At 42.2% G+C, this 20,034-nt stretch overlaps 2 protein-coding genes across 2 annotated transcripts in view; one reads left to right on the top strand and one right to left on the bottom strand.

Annotated features, from left to right (window-relative positions):
• Window positions 1–8,150: 8,150 nt before the first annotated feature.
• On the bottom strand, window positions 8,151–14,125 carry LOC130164510 (cytosolic beta-glucosidase). Its single transcript, XM_056369294.1, has 5 exons — window positions 13,882–14,125; window positions 13,064–13,288; window positions 12,130–12,929; window positions 11,500–11,623; window positions 8,151–10,171 (listed from the first exon to the last, which is right to left on the bottom strand). Exons 1-5 carry the CDS (start codon window positions 13,934–13,936, stop codon window positions 9,966–9,968), a joined length of 1,410 nt encoding a protein of 469 aa, XP_056225269.1. The 5' UTR covers window positions 13,937–14,125; the 3' UTR covers window positions 8,151–9,965.
• A 1,238-nt stretch (window positions 14,126–15,363) lies between these two features.
• adgra3 (adhesion G protein-coupled receptor A3) overlaps window positions 15,364–20,034 on the top strand; it is a 32,600-nt gene continuing 27,929 nt past the window's right edge. Inside the window, exon 1 of the mRNA XM_056369293.1 lies at window positions 15,364–16,355. Within this exon, the coding sequence (XP_056225268.1) occupies window positions 16,147–16,355 (209 nt within the window). The 5' untranslated portion in view covers window positions 15,364–16,146. The remainder of the gene's footprint in view (window positions 16,356–20,034) is intronic.

Genomic DNA, 20,034 nt, shown 5'->3' on the forward strand with positions numbered 1-20,034 from the left:
CATAAAAGGGAATGCACGGTGGGGAATTGACCTCTATTCAAAAAAGAAGAGGAGAAAAAAGGGAAAGAAATCTATATCCTCAAGCAAATAAACATATACAGCCTCTCTTTGAAATATGCACCACCTCTCCATGAACCCAAATCAGGGGGAAAAGTTGTGCTGGCAGTGGCTAAAATCTTTCAGGGAGAAGAGGCACCCGTTGTCCATTTTTTGACGCCAATGGTGGCTGCATGTATCAGCGCCTGCAAGGTCAGGCCGACTCGGGCGTGGCAAGCGTGGCGAGGGCCCCAGCCCGGGAGGCGTTACAGCATTCTGTCACACTGCTTGCTCCACCGCCACCACACGATGACATTTCCACAAGATGGCTCTTCTGAATTATGCGGCCCAGCGGAAGGGTAAGAAGGGAAAGGGGGGAAAAAAGCTCATTTTCTGGGTGTCTGCGTCCGACCTGAAACCACCACTTGTTTTCATCAGCGCCTTTTGCCACTTATGCAAAACGATGTGCAGGGTAATAGGGGAACAATCAAGCTGGCCCACTGCTCCTGTTCTCCATACCACAGCCACTTCTCTCTCTTTGGGGTGGAACGACATGTGTCACCTCCACACTGGCCCCCATCCTCCCCAAATTAATCCCAATTTGGCCATCAAGCACGGGGCCGTCCAAAGGGGCAGGCGGCAAGTAATTGACATTCTCAGGTGCATGAGTTTTGTTTATGTAGTAACGCTGAGCCAAGGCCTTTCACCGTGGATGACAGCAGACCCGGTCTGCATACACCACTTGATTTGGGAGCCCTGCATGAGTGACTGCTCAGCAGCCCGTGGCCCTGTGGCATTTCAGCAGAGGACATTTCAGTAAAGATCGCCTCAGGTGTCAAACGGCTTGGAAGGTGCACGCGGCAGCTGGAGGTCGTTTGTCCAACGCATTGATTCCACCGTGACCCCATCGCTCTCTCTAACTATTGATCCATCCCCCAAGACCCCTATACATTGCCAATGCCACACTGGGGAATTAGAGCTCAAGCGTCCAAGTGGCCTATCCTTAAAGGAAAGAATGGCAAATTTTCAATAGGACGTCACACATCACTATATGAAATAGGCATTCTGCTGGCCACTTACCTCTGAGGTCATTCCAACGATACGTGCAGTCCATTTTGGTTATTGGGATTCCATGAATGTGGGGAGTGGGGAGTTTATATACATGAGAGCATGCTGGGAGAAGGGAATGACCGTAAGTCATTACAGATGGGGGGGTTCTCTGTGCGTGTGTGTGTGTGTGTGTAAGTGGGGTTGTTGGCGCTCGTACATGGAATACCCTTTCCTAAATGCTTTCCTAGGCAGATCTCCCATGCCTTTTAGCATGTCACCCAGGGCCATGAATCACCATTACAGCACCTACATTTTTACCTGGGCACCTCTAAGGCTTTTTCATTAGGGTAAAAGGGACCCCAGGCAGGCATGGCCAGGGTTGTTGAGGGGGTTGGCTATGTTTGTGAAAGGGAGGGTCAGGGATTTGGGTTGGGTGGGTTAATTACAATAACAATGGGGGCGGCCAAAAAAAAACCGCCATGGCAAGGCTGAGCTGCTCTCATTTGTTTCAATAAGGTAAATTGATTCTTATGTCCTCTGGTGCCATTTGCATCGTATCCATTTAGTGCGCACCTCTCGTCCCGCTCTCCTCCCACCCGCCGCCACCTCCTCCTCCCCCTCCATTCACTTCACGTGCGGAGGGCAAGACAACATCGATGAGGACGCATTGATCTTCCCAGACAGCAGACGCATGGGAGCACTCGCGCGTACATCCACGCGCGTTCATATATTCCACCTGTGCATGGACGTGCATAAAGGTACATACATGCACACAAGGAACACACAAGTCTGGTGAGACTGTTCTGCTAATATGAGTGGATGGTACAGCAGCTATAGTGGTCTTGGGCAGCAAGAGCGCAATTGGGTCACTCCTGTTTTTGTCATGTCCCCCTTTTAGAAGCAGGAAAATATTTTATGCAAACCAACTATTTTATCAACCAACAATAAGTTAGAAAGGCAACAGACTAGATTGATTTCACTGAAATAACATTGTCATGGTGCAAGCTGAAATTTATCAAAGCTGGTGAAGTTTTTGTACAGGCTCCCCTGCAACGGCAGTGAACCTGAGAGCAAGACAGAGTCACACATTTTCTTGACTTTTTGTTTCCTTGATGAGCATCCCTTGTTTTTCTTTTGCTGTGTGAATCTCATTAGTATGGCTCGCATGAAAGCACTCATTTGTTTTTTTTGTTTTTTTGGGGGGTTTTTTTATATATATTTCTACTTCACATTCCCCTCCTGCAATGTATACAGTGCCAACCTGCAAACTCAACTTTACTTTCATTGTCATGCATTCCATGAGGTACCTGATCCATCTCACCTACACTGCTGTCCTTGCATGGCTGCTGTGCCCAATAGCCCTTGTATTGCTCAGTGGCACGGTCAGTGAATGCAGCACTGCCCACTGGCCTCTAACCCAGCCCTAAGTCAGGGTGGTATCCATCTCAACTTCCTCACTACCTGCCTGCCAGGCAGCCTGTCAGCCACAGACCCCCCCCTCCCTCCCTCCCTTTGGTATAACACACTGTCTGGTGCTAACACTTACACACTCCCATCATCAGTCACCGTCAGGGCAGATAGCAGCGGTCGTCAGGCGGATGAGTGACGAGTGGGCCTGTTACCTGAGCGCCTGCATGACAATGGGCCTGTGGGCTGAGATAGAGAGACAAAAGCTGCAACTCTGCCACACACACACACAGGCGCGTGACACAACACACCAGCTGATCTTTATTGTCTGCTGTGCAATTAGCTGTCAGCCAGCGACATGTAAAGATGTGCTACACAATGCACCCAACCTAGTAGCACGTAATTGAATACTGTGTGTAAGTGGATCAACGTAAGTCAGCACTACAAAACTTTTCACCCGCCATAATTACAGCAATATTCTGACACTAGGTTTGATCACACATGCAGAGCAGTCAAAATACTGTCTGCATTGATCCAAACCAGTTAAAATCAAGCTTGAGTATATCCGTATAATATGGAACAAAAAGAAGTGGCATTATGATTATGTGCATCTAATCCAGTCATTATTGCAATTTCAGCATAACATCGTTCAACACTTCCTTCAAGATGACAACACTCTCCAGAAGGCTTATTCCCCAGTTAATACTATAACTTAAAATATATATTACAGAGTGAAATTGCTACTAAAGTTATCAACCACCTCCTTGAATCAGCAATAAGCAAATCCCGTTAAATCCCCCTTAATTGGGCCTCATTCAGGCAAATCCTGACTGCTTGTGAACAATATAAAAATATAGATTCTAATGACTTCAGGGAGGTGGAAAGACCTTGCATGTTAGACTCATCAATAGCTTTTTCCTCCGTATCCTGACACACTCGTGCATGCTGCAAATGTGGGATGATGGTGCACTTGCCTCCTAAAGCGCCATTTGCGGGTTTACACAAGCGGATGTTGTTCCCAAGTTTGCGTTCGACTCCCTGGAACACACAAACACAGTCTCTCAAACATACACGCTCCCAGTATGCCACAAGATTTATAACAATAAAAGTCTCCCCAAAAGACATTGAAACGCACCAACCATTTCACGAGCAGCCTTGAACTCTGGCTGATCTGCTATTTGTTACCTCGAGCACTTGGCAAAACAAAAACGGCTATAGCCCAAACACTTGAAAGGGCTTATTGCTCATGTTGCCCACAAGTTCAGCGCTGTCTGGCTGAAACAAACCCTCACAGTTAAGCTTGCTAGACAACGAACCGAAAATACCTTGATCCAATTAGAAACACAGGCTTATTTGCTCAAGTATAAATACTTAAATTGGTAATACCAGCAGGTAATTATTAAATTCCCCCAAGCTGCCCCCTGCAGAATGTTTGTGTTGCATCTAGAAAAACTGTGAGCACAACAATTGAGTTACAGGTTTGGGCACCAAAGGATGCTGATTATGGTAATCCAACAATGCCAAAGCTCTATTGTATGTCGCAGACTTTTGTTGCAAACTCATGACCTTATTAACCTTCTTAATCCTCAACTGGGTACTCATGATAAGGGGCTTACACGCACACAAGCATGCACATGCACCCAAACACTTTCACTTTGATGCCTGGCAAACACTTTGGAAGCCATATCCACCTGATTTATCCTGCACACCTGAGGTTCTGTGCATAATATCAGCACAGGCCCTTGAGTCATCCAACACAATTAAACGCTCTCCCTTAGATCAACAGTGAAAAGAAAGAAAGTGGATGGCGGCATTTGGAGCAGAGGGCCCTCCCAGTGTGGGCACATGAGAAAGCAGGTCTGATTGGTATTAAGTGGTGAGATTAAAAAGCCATCTCATAGGTCAGGTCAGCTGGTGTTCATTTGAATGCATTACCAGGGTCCGAGGCTAGATAATTCTCTCATTAGCGCCACTCAAACCCTGAGTGACAACGCGGGTGAGAAGGGAGCATGTCGTACAACACTTAGAGTTAATTAGTCCGCGCGCACTGTTGCTCTGCGCCCCATGCGTCCGCTCTCTCCTCTTCCTCTTGAAATGGCTTGAACCTAAAGCGTCTGCAGTTAATCAAAGATGAGCTGTGGGGTTTTCCAAAGGAACCACTTGTTTCAGGAAATACCTGAAAATAGGCTTTAATTTTTTTTTTTTTTTTTTTTCTTTTTTCAAAGTCCAAAAAAAAAAGGTGCACACTCAGAACTGTTACATAAATTGAATAGCTTGTGGGATGAAACCAGGAATTCTCTAAACCAGTGTTTGAATATCACAGCACACACATTTGGCCTTCTATTTCCCCTACCTCCCCCAAACAAACTCTCTGTGTCTTACAAGCTCTAAATACTATGTCTTTTACCCATGTTAGCTAGCTTGTTGCAACAATAAAGCACAGCACTGCAGAGTAGTTAAATGTGTGATAAAGGAATTATTTACCTCTCAAATGGATGAACCACTTCAGTTCAAAATCGGTATCCTGTTTTTGCTGGCATGGCATGTGTAGCACAGACTGATCTTGACACTTCCAGCATAAAAAATACAGAAGAGGCAGATAGAGTTGTTTAATTTTATTCTGTTTTCTTGTTAATGCTGTTGTTGTGAACCAGTGTAGGTAATAATCTCTCATTGCTTGAAAACTGTATTGCACAAGAAAGATAAGTACGTTGATGCAGGAAGTCGTTATTTTAAGTGTGATGGAGTTTGGCTCGCCTCCATTTAGCTAATGTCATGATAGTCTTGTGTTTTCTGCACTGTCATGTCGCAGTGTTTCCAGATCTCAGCGACTATCTTGCTCAGTTTTATTACTACCAATGGGAACGGTGGTGCAAGCTTCGCAAATAACTGGAATGGTGCCTTAAGTTTTTGATTGAAGTAGGACATTGAAGGCCAAGGTAAATGTGGAATGAAGCTTATACTGCAAGTTGCCCCCTGTATTCCTTTCATTATTTTCAGACAGATAAGACCCACAGGTAACCATTTTCTGTCTCTAAAGTTTCCGGGGAGATTTAGAGAAGATGGATTTTTCCACTCTTTCTATGTTGATGACATTGTGTTTGCATATTGGGAGCATGAGGTTATATCCACATCATTAGTCTCTCTGCTTGGATCCAGGCCTGATAACTACACCGCCATCACAGTTATATTCACTTTGGTTCTAAAGGTTCCATAAATTGTCTCTTTCCCTTTCTCACTTATGTTCACTCACACTCCTACCACTGTTCCCATGAGACACTGCGCTCGGCTCATTGGCCACCACACACACGCACACGGAGGGGGGTTCTCTCTCTTTCTCTCTTTCTCTCTCACCACCACCGCTGGGCTTACCCATCACCCACCACACACGCATACACAGCCTGAATACCAACCTCTGCATGTGTCCCCTCCCTATCACCACCCCCAACCGAGCGCACAGGGTTAGCTGAATATTCTAGGAGCTTTCAATTTTTCAGACGGGTCTGCGAACTCCCTCCCATCACGTGGCGCCATCACACTCAAGGGAGTCAGATTTTCAACAGTCGTTAGCAGGGTCATCTGCAGTCCCTCAGGGAGGGACTTAAAATAAAGGATTTGAATTGCCTTTCTCTCTTTTTATTCTCTTTTTGTCTCCCCGCTTTAGTTCTCTGTGTGGGTCTGTCATAATTCCACTTCCTGTCTTCCAGGCCTAGCAATATTCATCCCTCTCAATCTTGTCTCCGCCGCCAAATTCATCAATCAAAGACGAGGTCTTCCAAAGTGCTTTTTATAACTCTGATGTCACGCTTCTTATGCCACTGTCAAAAGTGGTGACAGAGCTCCAAACCACTGGTTATGCCACAGTAAGGCGTTTATCCACTTGTATAATGTACTGTAGTGCTCATACAGGATCAAATATGGGATGTGAGGAAAATGGCTTCCAGCTGAAAGAGAAAGAGAAGGAGGGGTTGTGAGGAAGACGGAGGGGGGAAAATGAGAAAACATTTCTTCTTCTAACTCTTTTGCACTAATATGAATTCCCAGTGAAATGTCTGCCGAAGTAGGTCAATGGGATTTAGAAAGTTTGTGGTGTTTTTTTTTTTTTTTTTTTCTCTTCCTCTCTCCTCATACTCTCTTGTCAATGGAAAATGAGCAATGCGATTAGGAGAGGGGAAGATGATGAGTTAGAGAGAGTGAGTGAAAAAGAGCAAGTGGAAGAAAGAAAACGACAGAAGACAGGCTGATGGTGGTTTGGGCCTCTCACGGGTCCCTTACCAGCTGACTGGGGGCCCAGATAAAGAAAGAGAGTGAGAGGAAAGGGAAGAGAAAGATTTGTATCTGCGCTCTAGAGGCAGGGAGTGGCTGATGTCTCTTCATCTTGATATTGAAGCAACAATCTAATTATACCATTTCTCTGGGGAATATGCATGTGATGGTAATCAGTAGATAGAAAAAGGTAATTATTTGCCAGAAGTCATACCCTTTGCACCTGTAAGCACTGCACCGATACCCGAGATTGTGATTTCCCTATAATTCACGATGAAGATAGTTTATTAGCAGCTAAATTATTTAGTTAATTTATATTAAGTAAATGAATTTCCTAGTTATTGAATATTTCATAGTGGCTGTCAAAATATAATGAGTTAAGTTTGGTCAAATACAAATGGGCCTCTCTTGGTAATTTGCCACAATGTTCCTCGGGATAAATCTCCGCCAGTGAATGTGATTGAATGTTACAATTAAACGTTCTAATTCATTGTCAAAAGCAACTTATCTATACACATGATATATTTGGCGCTTAATTGGAAAGCACATTTAGAAATGGTTTCTTCTATGACTTTCTACATCACGGCCCAATCAGAATATATTCTGCCTGCTGTAATGAATTGCAGTTGAATATTCGTAGTTGGGCTATTAAAGAGACTGGAAGAGTGAATTATTTAAATGCTAATTAATGTTTTAAGCTTTCCAACCTGCAATAGGCACATATTATTCCTCAGTTCCCCACAAATGGCTAATTTCTACATTCCCTAAGTGCAGAGTAACTTCTTGCTCATATTTCATTCAATCAATTCAGCAGCAGTGGTGCTTCTTTCACCCATGCAGCTACCTCGAGCCAGTGTTAGAGGAAGATGGAATCCATCAATACTGGAAGACAGTTGGGGGAATTACTAATCAACTCTTAGCTGGGAATTCAGTTGCCCATAGGCTGCACCTATGAATCATGGGAAACATACTTCAAACCCGCTTTACTTCAGATTTTTGTCCCTGCCACAGGTAAGAGAGTTTTCAGTTGTTGCGTTTCATGATCAGCATGCGTGATTTGAATCCCCTCTCCCCTTTGCACCGGTCTCTTGACAAGTTGCATGTTACATCTCTTTAGTAATTGTTTTGTGTTTTGCGCTCAGTCACCGCGATTCTGCAGAGATTTAAAGACCACCGGCACCCTCTGACAAAGCCACAGATATTAGATGAACTTCATTAGCGTTGAAATAGTGTTAGATGTGGTTCAACTTTGTGTTCAAAGCAGCCGGCAAAGAAGTTCTAATGTGAGCGGCAGTAGCATTATTCATGCTTTCACAATAGCTTGTTATTCATCATAAGACAAAGGAGAATCTCACTCGGCTTGACATAGATGGAGGAGGGCCACAAGGGTATTATTCACATCTGTTGAAAACAGTATGCACAGCCAACTGGATGTCACGATACACCATGCTTATTAATGCATACAAAGTCTCCCAACACAGAATATAAATCACATTTTCCTTCACATCAGAGCATAAATATTAATTGTGTTAAATCTATGATGTATTGTGGTTAGGGAGTCGCTTTAGTTGTTTATTGTTACACCAACAGTATGCATTTTATTAATCAAAACAGCACATCATGTGAAGTGCAATACAGTACAAAGTGAGCTGTTGAATTCAAAAGTGTAGTTCCCTTTGATACCACAAGGTGGCACTGTAGGCCCACAAACATGCCGTCAAACCAATCTTCAGTCCCTGGCTGGCATTCTGCTCACTGATGTTCAGCTGGTGTTTTATTGAACTTGAACCAAAAACATTACAAACTGTCAACTACAATACCCTGCTTTCTATCAGAAACATTTGTACACAGTTTGGAAAAAAAATTAAATAAAAAGAATCACAGCCCTGTAGATACAGTGTATTGTTCAGAACTCAATATAAATAATCCTACCTGAACCACAGTACAGCACAGAGAATCAACAGAAGGCCTCTGGGAGGCTTTTCGCCTTGTTCCCTCTCTTCTCTCTTAAAGTAGAGAGTTTGCACAGCTGTCTGGGGAAAACAAATGGCATTCCACTCTCTTCCTGTGGCAGGACATCTGTTGCTTTCAGCTGGCATCCCTTCTGAGTCTACTGAAGTGTGCTTCATGCAGCCTGGCAGCATTATAATAACTCAGCTGACTATTGCATTTTATCGTATGATGGGTCCTTTCCCTTTTGATAGGTGAGGTGGTAAAGCTGTTTTGTGTTGAATGGAAAAAAGCATGACCAAATGTATTGTATGATGTAACTTGATCGTCCATTGTATATCAAATAGCTGAATCTACAATAAACAAACTACAGTATTTTAGTCAACCTTACCAAAGAAGTCTTGACACCCTTTGATCAGAACCTTTATTCCAAATAAAGATGAGGTGCTTTGAGCTATTTGGTGAACTGACAAGCCTCTAGCCTCTAAGCCTGCATCACTACATCGACAGGCTTCAACCTTCCAGTCAACCTGAAACTTCCAGCGTGCTCATGCCTCCATGCACAGCTGCAGATATACAGCTGGTCACGGTCGCTGTATGTCAAAGACACACTCATCTGACCCTTGCACGTAGATTCAAGGAAAGATAAGATCTTGGACGTGTTGATAGCCTGCCAGAACAAGTCATCTTAAGTATAGGTGTGTAAGGGGCAAGCCTTTACAGAGTCACGTAACAATGCTATTATTCACAATGCCACCAGCATTAATATTGCTATTAAGCGCTGACTGATACAATGTGTTTACATGTTTCTACTGCAGCCCCTTCTTACAGCTGCCTTGGCACTCTGAGTGACAAGTTCTCCCCCTCTCCATAAACCACCTTGTGCAGATTGACAGGGAATTGGACAGGATATAATACTAATTTACACTTGCATTGAATCACCTCAACACTCTGTCCATGTCCTTACATCCTCTGCTGAAGTCAGATTTCTTAAAAAGACAGCCAAGTAAGCTCACTCTGACACCCTGACCATTTTCTGAAGTGAAAAGAAATTCAGAGACGATGACGGTGCTTGAAATTCTGGATGTAGTAGAAGTGAATGGGAGCAGGTGCCTGGTTGGTTAGTTGAACTGCACTGACTCATCTAATTTAGATGAACATGTGTGAGACAAAGCAACAATGCAAAAACTGCTAGTTTATTAAGATTGTGTAAAAAAAAAAACAAAAAAAAAAAAAACAATTTTTTTAATCTTCAGTCATTGTACATCAGTTTCTCTCTTGTACTTCATGATCATCTTTGCATACTCCCGTCCTGACTGGTATATGGTTCGAGTCAGCTTTGCATCGGAGAAGTCCACATGAAACAGTCCAAAACGAACACTGAATCCGTCAGCCCATTCAAAGTTGTCCAACAGCGACCATGCAAAATATCCATGGACATTGACGCCATCTTCTTCAATAGCTGCACAACGACACAAAGTTAAAACATGGTGAGAAATTTTAATTTTGTGCACACAACAAGAGTTGATCCAAGAGCCCTATCTCTAAAACAGAAGCATACCCACTGCTGGATTTCATAGCTATAGCCATCTAACTGAACCACGACTGCTAACATGACACATGACGAGATTTGCATCATCATAAAGTATTCGAAAGCAGACCAAGAGCATGATTCATTTGCAACAAGTGAAAAAGCCTTGTGTCATACCTATCAGCTGGGAGCACCTCGATAAGTCATTCATGAGCTGTTTCTATGACTTTAATGGATAAAAGCAGCATCTGCTAACTTTTTTTTGGACAGCAAAAATGTTTTTTTGTTTTTTTTTGGTCTTCTTTTTAGCATGTTCACGTGTCAGTCAGAAAAGCACAGGTCTAAGTAATGAAATGAATAATGGCCAAATTCCATTAAGCTGCTTTGGTTTCAGAGTCCTTGTATTGTGCATGCTAGCTCACTGTCACTGTCACGGCCTGTTTGGCAGCCAGCTTTCCCACATCCCTGGCAATAAAAAATACACAGACTGGTCAGATGGTGGCGCCAAAACAAACAACTTTGCATTTGGGCAACACCACGACTCAAAGGCCTAAAATTAAAAATTATATTATTATAGATATAAATCATCGTATATATAAATCATTGTAGTTTCCCCGATTTTGAATTTAAAGCAGACCCTGTTCAGTAATATATGTATATATCTCCTAAAAATGCAATCACAATTTGACAAAGGTGTCCTGAAAATTTAAAAGAATTTGTCCATAGTCCACCAGTAATGTTGCTGTCAAAGGTGTGTAAGACAAAAAGGAGGTATTTTTAACTTTAGAGAGGAAATAAAATGCAATTTTTTCCAGACCAGACACTCAAGTGTATCATTAAAAATAAAAAGTCTGGGTTTAGTACATTATAAAATGCACCAGCACATATCAGCACACTTGACTTCCTCAGGGTGTCTTGGAAAGTAAGGTATAATCGAAAAGTGCTTGAAGCTACAGATACCAGTCTTTGCATACTGAATTTGTAAGAGGGTGCTGGACCATCCAAATTGCACCCTGGTTGCAAGAGGGTTGATGGTGTATCAAACCACCTTTGGTCATGCTAAATATTCGCTCTACCAGGGCTATTTGTCAGCCAGTATTTTCATTAGTAGTTACTGGACTGGCACTAAAATGTTATAAAGAACATTTCCAAAATGCAGAATTAAAATAATTTACATGAGCTTTGACTCTATTACTGTTTGTCAATGGATATTTGCTTGTTTTATTACATTTCTCTAGTACAGATATACCAGCCTTTACCTTTAGCCACCTCCAGGATGGTGTCTTTGTAAAACTCACAGCGCTGGACATCCTCAATTTGCAGTGGCCCTATCTGAGAGAAACCATTCTCTGTGATGTAGACTGCTGGGTTGTTGAAAGTGTCCTGGAAAGTCGTGGGGCAAATATTATTGTCAAACAAGGCATCACAGCTGTCAGACATTCCAGGGAGAGACAGATTGGTCTACAGTGTGCCGTTTAGCTGCATTTCAACAGTGCCAAGCTCAAACTAATGGCCTGTGACAAGTCACAACAGCAGGAAATTGCTCGTTTGCAAACACTTTTCAGCAAAGTAACTGTTTCATTCAATGTGACAGCACTAATGAAGCATCAGTGTGTTTCTGGAGGTGTTAAAAGGAGATTACTGCATACAAAATCAATAGTAAGACACTAAACTAATGTCAGAGTGTTCTCCTCCTTTGGTTAAAGGCGATTTGTCTTCTCGGTCAATTCAGTTTGATGCTAAGAGAGAAAAGAAAAATGACTCCACATTTCAACTGATTGAATGCAAAGTCAAAATGTAGGATGTGGATGTTCCTTGTTTGAGCGACTTTTCAGTGATGTGGACCAAGTTAACTGGCTTTTAGGAAAACATTTTAGTTGTAATATTACCTTAATGTACTTAAGAAGTTTCCTTAAGCCATAGGGGACTATAGCCAGCCAGGACACTCCACAGACGGACCAGGACGGATCCAAAATTTCCTCTGCATCTCGGTCGCTCTTTATACACATCTGTCCACATCCTCCTCCTGGCTTGACTTTGCGGGATGTATAGTAGTTCAAAGCAAAGAAATCAGCTGTGCCTAAAATGGCAGGTTCATCCTTTGAGAACCTGGGAAGTCTCGAGCTGCCGCTATATCCCAGCTTCATACTTTGAGAGTTGATGGCAGATCTCATTATTTCTGGATAATCTCCAGTGACAAAAACAGGCCAGGCAAACCAGCCTAGAGTAAATGCAAGGTCACGTTCAGTAGCAGTAATATCCTCGTTGCAATCCGGGCGCAATGGCTCAAACCAGTCACTGTTGATGGCCAGAGACACCGCTCCCTTCTGCTTTGGCCTGTAGTAGGAGTTGTAGCTGTGCCAGGCCATGGCATGGGCACGCAGCATATTATGGCCCACCAGGTAAGCAGCAATCCCCGGTTCTTTTAACCCTGGAGCATGGATGCCGTCTTCGTGGCCCAGTTTGGCGCACACATGCGGCTCGTTGATAGTGATCCAAAGTTTGACTCGGTCCCCAAATGTTTGGAAACAAAACTTGGCATAGCTGTCGAAGTGGGTCGCTATAGCTGGGGATTTCCAGCCACCCTGGTCTTGGAGATCTTGTGGCAAGTCAAAGTGGTAGAGTGTGACCATAGGTGAAACATTACAGGCCAGCAAATCATCAATCACCTTGTTGTAGTACTGTACACCTGTTGGACAGTTAGGCAGTGCTGTAGTTAATGGGTGACATGGTAAAACAGCACTAGAAGCATCTAATAAGCTTGTTTTATTATGTAGTTCTAGATTTAGGTCTAGCATGGGCCTTACAGGAATATGGAAATACCTTTTTGATTGACATTGCGTGTGGTCCCATCAGGCAGGAGGCGGGCCCAGGAGAGAGACAGGCGATAGTGCGTCAGTCCAAGCTGCTGGATGCACTCCAGGTCTTTCTCCCACAGCTCGTAGCTGTTACAGGCTACATCTCCGTTCTGCTCCTTAAACACTCTGCCTTTTTCATGACAAAACGTGTCCCAGATACTCGGTCCCTTGCCGTCTGCCTGCCAGCCACCTCAACACACACACATAGAGGTTGTTTCATTTCATAAAAGTAGTGAGGGTGTTGACTTAAAGAAAAATCACTGTAATATTTCAGCTGGGACTTTTAGTAGTTTTAGTCTCCTGAAGGCTCATATTCATGTGATATTCCATCATATATTAGCTAAAGTGTTCAGTGTTTTTCCTTCTATTATAGAAGGGATTGCCTGTTGTTTTTTGTAATGTTTTTTTAGTGTGTTCTCAGTCTTACATTAGGATGACTTGTGAGCTTCTTCCAAGTTGTCTATACTTAACGATATAACGCTAGTATCAATAATAATGGCCTGTAGGCTGATTGGTTAAAATTAACAGTCAAATGACATTCAGGCATGCAGTGTCTGGTTTAAGAAAATCACTGTGCGTTGTGCCTCAGAGTCTTGGGTCTTGCTGTGTACCATTTAACACAACATCATGGACGCCTGTGCAGTCTAATGTCATCTATTAAAAAAGCTTTGGAATGACTATAACCAAAGTTCATGATATCTCCAAACAGCATGAACAACAATGCAATGGCTATTGGTGAAAATACCATACTTAAGTATTAAAAAACGCATATTAATCACATACCTTCTATTTGATACGCAGCAGTTCCTGCTCCCCACGCAAAGTCACTTGGGAACATGTTATCTCAACCCTTATGTCTCCGCGTTGTTGTTTGAAACAATTAATACATTAGGTTTAAACTGCTCGTCCTCGCGCACAAATATCCTACAACCAGGAACTACTCCGAGATGTGACGTTCAGATACATGAATGCTACCTCAGACATATTAAAACTAGTGCTAACTCAGACGAATTAATCCAATATCTGTATGATTGTTAGGAATCCAGTGCAGCAATTTCTCTTGTACCTAAATAATAATCAGTCACAACGATTTAAGTTACAGGGCTCAGGCTTTTGATTGTCCTTTAAAGTTGCGCTCACGACTACCGAGGTGCACTTGAAAGCAACACATCAAGGTACAGTCCTGCGTGATGACGTTTCGCTAAGTTTGTGGACGTAAAATTTGCGCCCTGTCTGGACAACTTTTACTTTATTGCATTTTAAAATTTTATAAGAGCCCATATTTTTGAATTTAATTGATTAAATCCAGTGAAAGTGTGTGATTTTTGTAAACTTTTCTGGCATTGGGATTTCATTCAGAATGGTTTGCATCTTTTGATAGGTTGCGTTTGACCAGACTGAAATTCAGATGAAAAGAATTTATTAGCATTTAAGTCACTGAATATCATCCATTCAGCTGACTGCTGCATCACAACAATGTGACGTACTGTGCTGACAAAAAAGGTTAAAGGTTGCTCGTCAATGAACGTCAAGCCTCACAAATCCTGAAAGCAAATAGACCAGTGGAGGTGAAAGCATTTAGCCTGAAGGCATAAGTTCCCTGGCCTGTGTTCACTTCAATGCTCTTCTTTGGTCCAGGTCCTATAGAATGAAGTGACTCACTCAACCTGATCATAACACAGAAAATGGATTGGGAGGGTAAACAGATTTTCCTCATGTGCTCATCATGTGACTTCATTCTTTACGGCTATGGTACAGCAAACTACACAAACCTCGTTTAAAGTCAACCAAACAGAGAAAACTAGGGGTGGAAGAAGTATTCACATCCTTTACTTTAGTAAAAGTAGAAATACAAATACATGACAATACTGTTTCACTCAGAGAAAGTAGGCCACTTACAAACACAAAGCAGTGCAAGTGTCAAAAGACTACTATTTGTATTAAATAGTAGGCTATTCTGCAAATTATTTATAACTACTGTGAAATAAATGTAGTGGAGTAAAATGTAGAATAATTGCTTTCTAAAATTAATTATCAAAAGTAGCAGGCCTTTATTAAAAATGTGTTTGTTGTGTATAATAGTGCAGTTACTTTCAGTACAGTTTCCACCACTGTGGCCTGAATAGAGATAAAAGTATTACAACCTTGTCTGGCAAATACTCAAAGCAACTCAACAGATGACAATGTCTCTGCTGAGGCTTTTATTCTGAAATGCAGACCGGATATGCTTTGAATTCCACTGGAGTTGACAATAGTGGAGCCCGGGGCAGGACCATGGGAAGAGGACTTCTCAATGGACACAGAACTAGTTTTGAAAACTTTCCAAAGACACCGGGGAACTAAAAGACACCAAATAACCACTTTACATACGTTTCTTTAAGTTATGTCGAGCGTTTCACTTTGTTTTTTGACCATTTGCAGCACACTTTGAGCTGTGTTTTTGTACTTTCGTATTTTTTTCAGAGTTATTTCCTGTTGGTGCCTGGAAAACAGGGAATGGGAAGTTTACTCGCTCTTGTTTGGTTCAGTATATAGTTCAAGTTATTTGGAAATGAAAGTACGTGTTTTATAAAGCCTGGTCGCGTCCCCTGAAGTTAATGCAGATAACTTGGGATGACTGCAGCCGCCTCCCGTGGAAAAGACAACACTGTGACTCGGACCCACGCTATGGGCAACAAAGAAAACCTCTCAACAACTGGGCAAGTTATTTACTAACCACCGAACATACTCAGCATTTAAAATTTGTGTATTAGTAGAGTTGGAGGAAATGAACACACCGCCACAATGGGAAGGGAATTATAAATGAGTCGTTTGGCAAACAAAGGAGGACACCTCTGTCGGACTGAATGCCGCCGAGCAAAGGGAAAGCCTTGCGAGAAATGGAGGAGGAAGGTTCACTTGAACCAAACAAGATACTGGCAAAGGTCGCATTTTTGTCTGGCTTTCGGGCCACCTTTTTATAACAAAGCTTCTTAGTTTCACCCTACTATCTATCAAAACATTCTTTCCTTTGCCAATGCTGCGAGGGTATTCAAGTCGCGTGTGAAAATGAGGGTGGATGTGTTGCAGTTGCTTGTGATTTTGCTGCTGAGTGTCGGCGGCGGAGGCTCGGTGGTATCATCTGATTGCAAATCATATGATGAACGCTCGAAAAGCGCTGGGAAGAGCCCGACGTCCGACAGGAAAGTGGTCTGCAGCAACATGGAGCTCCATCAGGTGTTACCGCCGGACTCCTTCCCCAACAGAACAGTCACACTGTGAGTATACACAGAGACGCAATTTACATTCATTTTACCCAGTTAAAACACACCCAAGCCTGTTCTGACACTGTACTTTCAATCTTTGAGCTTTGTTACCAGGCGATTATCCGCTGTTGGTGGCAGAATGTGAACTACATCCCCCGCATTCACCCTATTGTCTTCTTTTAAATAGTTAACATGGAGTCACTACAAAGACCTAAGCATCTTTTTCTTACTTAATTCTCCTAAATACACATCTTATCCTGATTATTAACTGAATGAATGTGAGGTTCACTTCCACATAGTTATCCATAGTTTTAGAGGTAATCGGGTAATATTTTTAAAGATAAATATGGCATGATAAGTGGTACACTAGAGTTATATTTATGTCTGCTCTGTGTCAGCCATACATCATGCTTTCACAGCTGCATACTGGAATAGTGAACATGTAAACCCTATGTAACACTAACCGCCTGTCTTCCTGTAGTGTTGTGATTCATACACAGGAAGACGCCTCTCTGACCATATCTCCAAGGCATTATAATGGATGCAAGGGCCCACTGGCTGTGATGCTTTTTCCTGTCTGATGGGGTTACATCCAGTTTCAGTCGTACTGTTATTGACAAGACACTTCACTAAGCCTCACCAGCCGCCAGTGGTATTAATACAGTTGTTAGTTGTCATGTGGCCCCCCTCAGAACTCAAAAGGACGAAACACACACACATGCAGACACAAGTGATTGAGCACAAGCAGATTTCCCTCACAACCTTTTCATGACCTCATGGATTGAGGTCATCAAATGTTTCTGCAGATTGCTGAGGCTTTTGTGTTGTTAACATATTTTAAAGTTGTACCTGATTTAATTTAGTGCTGTTTTGATCTCGGTGTATCACAGTGTTCAAAACAAGACTAGACAACTTTTTTTATTAGAAAAACTAGTAAAAAGTCAGAAATTCAAGCTGTGTGTTTAGAGCACTTGTGTTTTGTGGTGGTGGTGGTGAGCGATAGGGGAAATATGAGAATACTAGGGCAGGGTGCAGGAGTAGAAAGCAAATAATAGACTCAAGGGAGGGAAAGAAAGGGAGAGGATTGGCTGCAAAGTTATGAGTTATAAGACCATTGCAGTGATTTTGCATGTTTTAACCTGTTTACCACAAATTGCAGGTACATTACTTTGAAGCAAAGTCATTGAGTTGTTATATTTTTAAATCTGCTTTCCAATCATATTGGTTTGTAGTCATTTCAGGAGAGCATAAAAGTAACATTTGCAGAGATTTGATATTTGTTTGAGTTAGGTAATCCATAAGTGCAGTGTGTCTAGTTTTATTTATTTAGTAATCAAAGTCAGACCATTGTAGCATGGGAATTGAAGGCACAAGCACATGTTGAGCAGTTTGCTGCAAAGATGTGTTAGGCTTAGAGTTTTTATTTTATCAATTACTGAAACTGCTGAACACCTGGCAACCACTCGAACAAGTGTCAAAGCCTCAGAGACCTGTCAGTAAAATAAATGATGTGCCTCTTTAAGACTAAACATCCCAACAATTTCCTCTTCACTGACCTCCATATTGGGGTTTTTTTTTTTTTTACCCAGCAGTGCTAACCTGTACTTACCTGTTGAGGTGCTGGTTGTATTCAGGAGCTGACTGTGAAATCTCAGATGTTGGAGCTTTCCACCAACACGTAACACATTGAATTACATGACTCGAGCAAGTATGATGTCTCTGTCAATCAGTAATCATAAAGTACTGAAATAATGAGCTGGCAAGAGCTTGAACTTGGAATAATGATGAGCAGTAATGAGAAGTAGATATGATTAGTAGGGAATTGGCTAAAACATGCAGTTACACATGAAGGGCTCTTGAATTTTCGAATTTCTTGATTTTATTTATTTATTTATTTATTGTGATCCCTGATACAATCTTCCTCTTTATGGCGTTTAATAATCCTGTCTTCTTAAATGTGTCTAGAATTTAAAATATGCTGATCTCTCTTGGTTATGGTGTAGTTGGCGTTTGCCATGTCTCTATGTTTTCAGTGAGCTTGGAGTCTGTCATCTTGTTCAGACAGTGATGGATTGGAGGTTGAGCCAGGTTCCTCATGATTTAGCATTGAGCTTAAGCACTGTAATGTGGAGGATAGTCTCCAAAGAAGAAGAAAGATGTAATTAGAGAGCACAGACAGCGAGCAGTGCAGCTCTCAGGAATTCCTTCCAGTCTCCACATTTCTGGCCACTTGTTTGTTTTCCATTGTAGGAAAACAACAAAACTATGTCCTTAAAGGGGAAGCCTCTTCACAATTCAATGTAGACAAGAGTAACAATCAAACAGCAATTTATGTTCACTGTGAAATTTTTAGGTGTTGATTTATGACCTGTAAAAGCGGCGAGCCCTCTCATTAGGTGTGGTGGTCCTGTTTTATGGCACTCCCACTGCCTTGTTGTGTGGTTGACCATGGCCTGGACATAGCTGGTCTGGACTGCAGTGAACTCTAAAGAAATGTAATCACTTTCACCAAACTTGCATCTTAATGTTTCTAGATGTTTCTGCGGCAATGTTCTCAGGTATGTTTAACACATAGACCTGGATCTAAATGGCTTGTGTGCCTAAGGTGTGTTAGTGTCAGCAGACAGACATCTCTAATTAATTTTTTCTCCTTTAAGACATATTTGAAAAACATGATAAAATAACACCAAATGTCACACCTGACTTTTTACACTTCTCACTTTCAGGGTAATGTTATTTTGCTCGTTTCGATATGGATGTTTTCCAATTTGTGTGTTGATACGCCTTGTTGTGTTTGTTAATTAAAGGCCTTGCCAGAAACAGCAGTAGAAGCTATGTGTGATTAGAGAACACCCCCCCCCTTCTTTGTACTTAAGATTTCCTGTTTTCCTCTTCAGGGGTCGAGTAACAAATTAAAAATTTAACCCAGGCTTTTCAAAGAAAACCAAGCACACTTCTTTGAGCATTTTCTCAACTACTATGGTGAACTCATTGAACCACTGGGATAATTGGTTTGACTACATGCCAGAAAATTTCCCTCAGATAATGTCACATGATGGCTCTCAGTTTTTACTTATCTTTTATTTAAACCATGCTTGTCTGTACACGAGCAGTTACACAGTTAAATAGCCATTATTTTACCAGACCGGAATGACTGCTGGTATTGGCTTACCCTGAGATTGAATGCATGTAGTTATTCAGGGCAGTTCTGCCCTGAATGCCTCTCTGTAGAGAAAAACATGAGTGATGCATTCCCTGCATTTGTGCTCTCCAAATGATACCACATGCCTAAGTAATCTGAGAGGAAATGACACAAATGTGTTTACAGCTGGCCTATCCTCCCATGTCAGTGAAGGCCTCGTCTGAAATACAAGGGGTTGAATTTAACTTCTGCCTCACACGGAAGGATAAATCAGGTTGTGCGGGTCGTCTGTATGGGTGTGTACATGTGCATTTATTTCTGTGCACCTGTTTAAGTTTCATCCGACATACCCGCACAGACGGGAACTGACTATATTTAAGCTTTCTGTACTCACCAGGCTCATATTTCTTTACAGGGCTTGTTTAGTGTGTAATCAGGACCCATTCACAGGAGCACCTGGGTTGGACAGTGCAAACAAGCGCACCTGGTTTTGAGCTGCACAGCGCAGCACAGGATTAATGTCAGGAAGAGAGCAGGGATTGCCTCCCT

This window comes from Seriola aureovittata, chromosome 23 (assembly GCF_021018895.1).
Source record: "Seriola aureovittata isolate HTS-2021-v1 ecotype China chromosome 23, ASM2101889v1, whole genome shotgun sequence".
Taxonomy (NCBI): Eukaryota; Metazoa; Chordata; class Actinopteri; order Carangiformes; family Carangidae; genus Seriola; species Seriola aureovittata.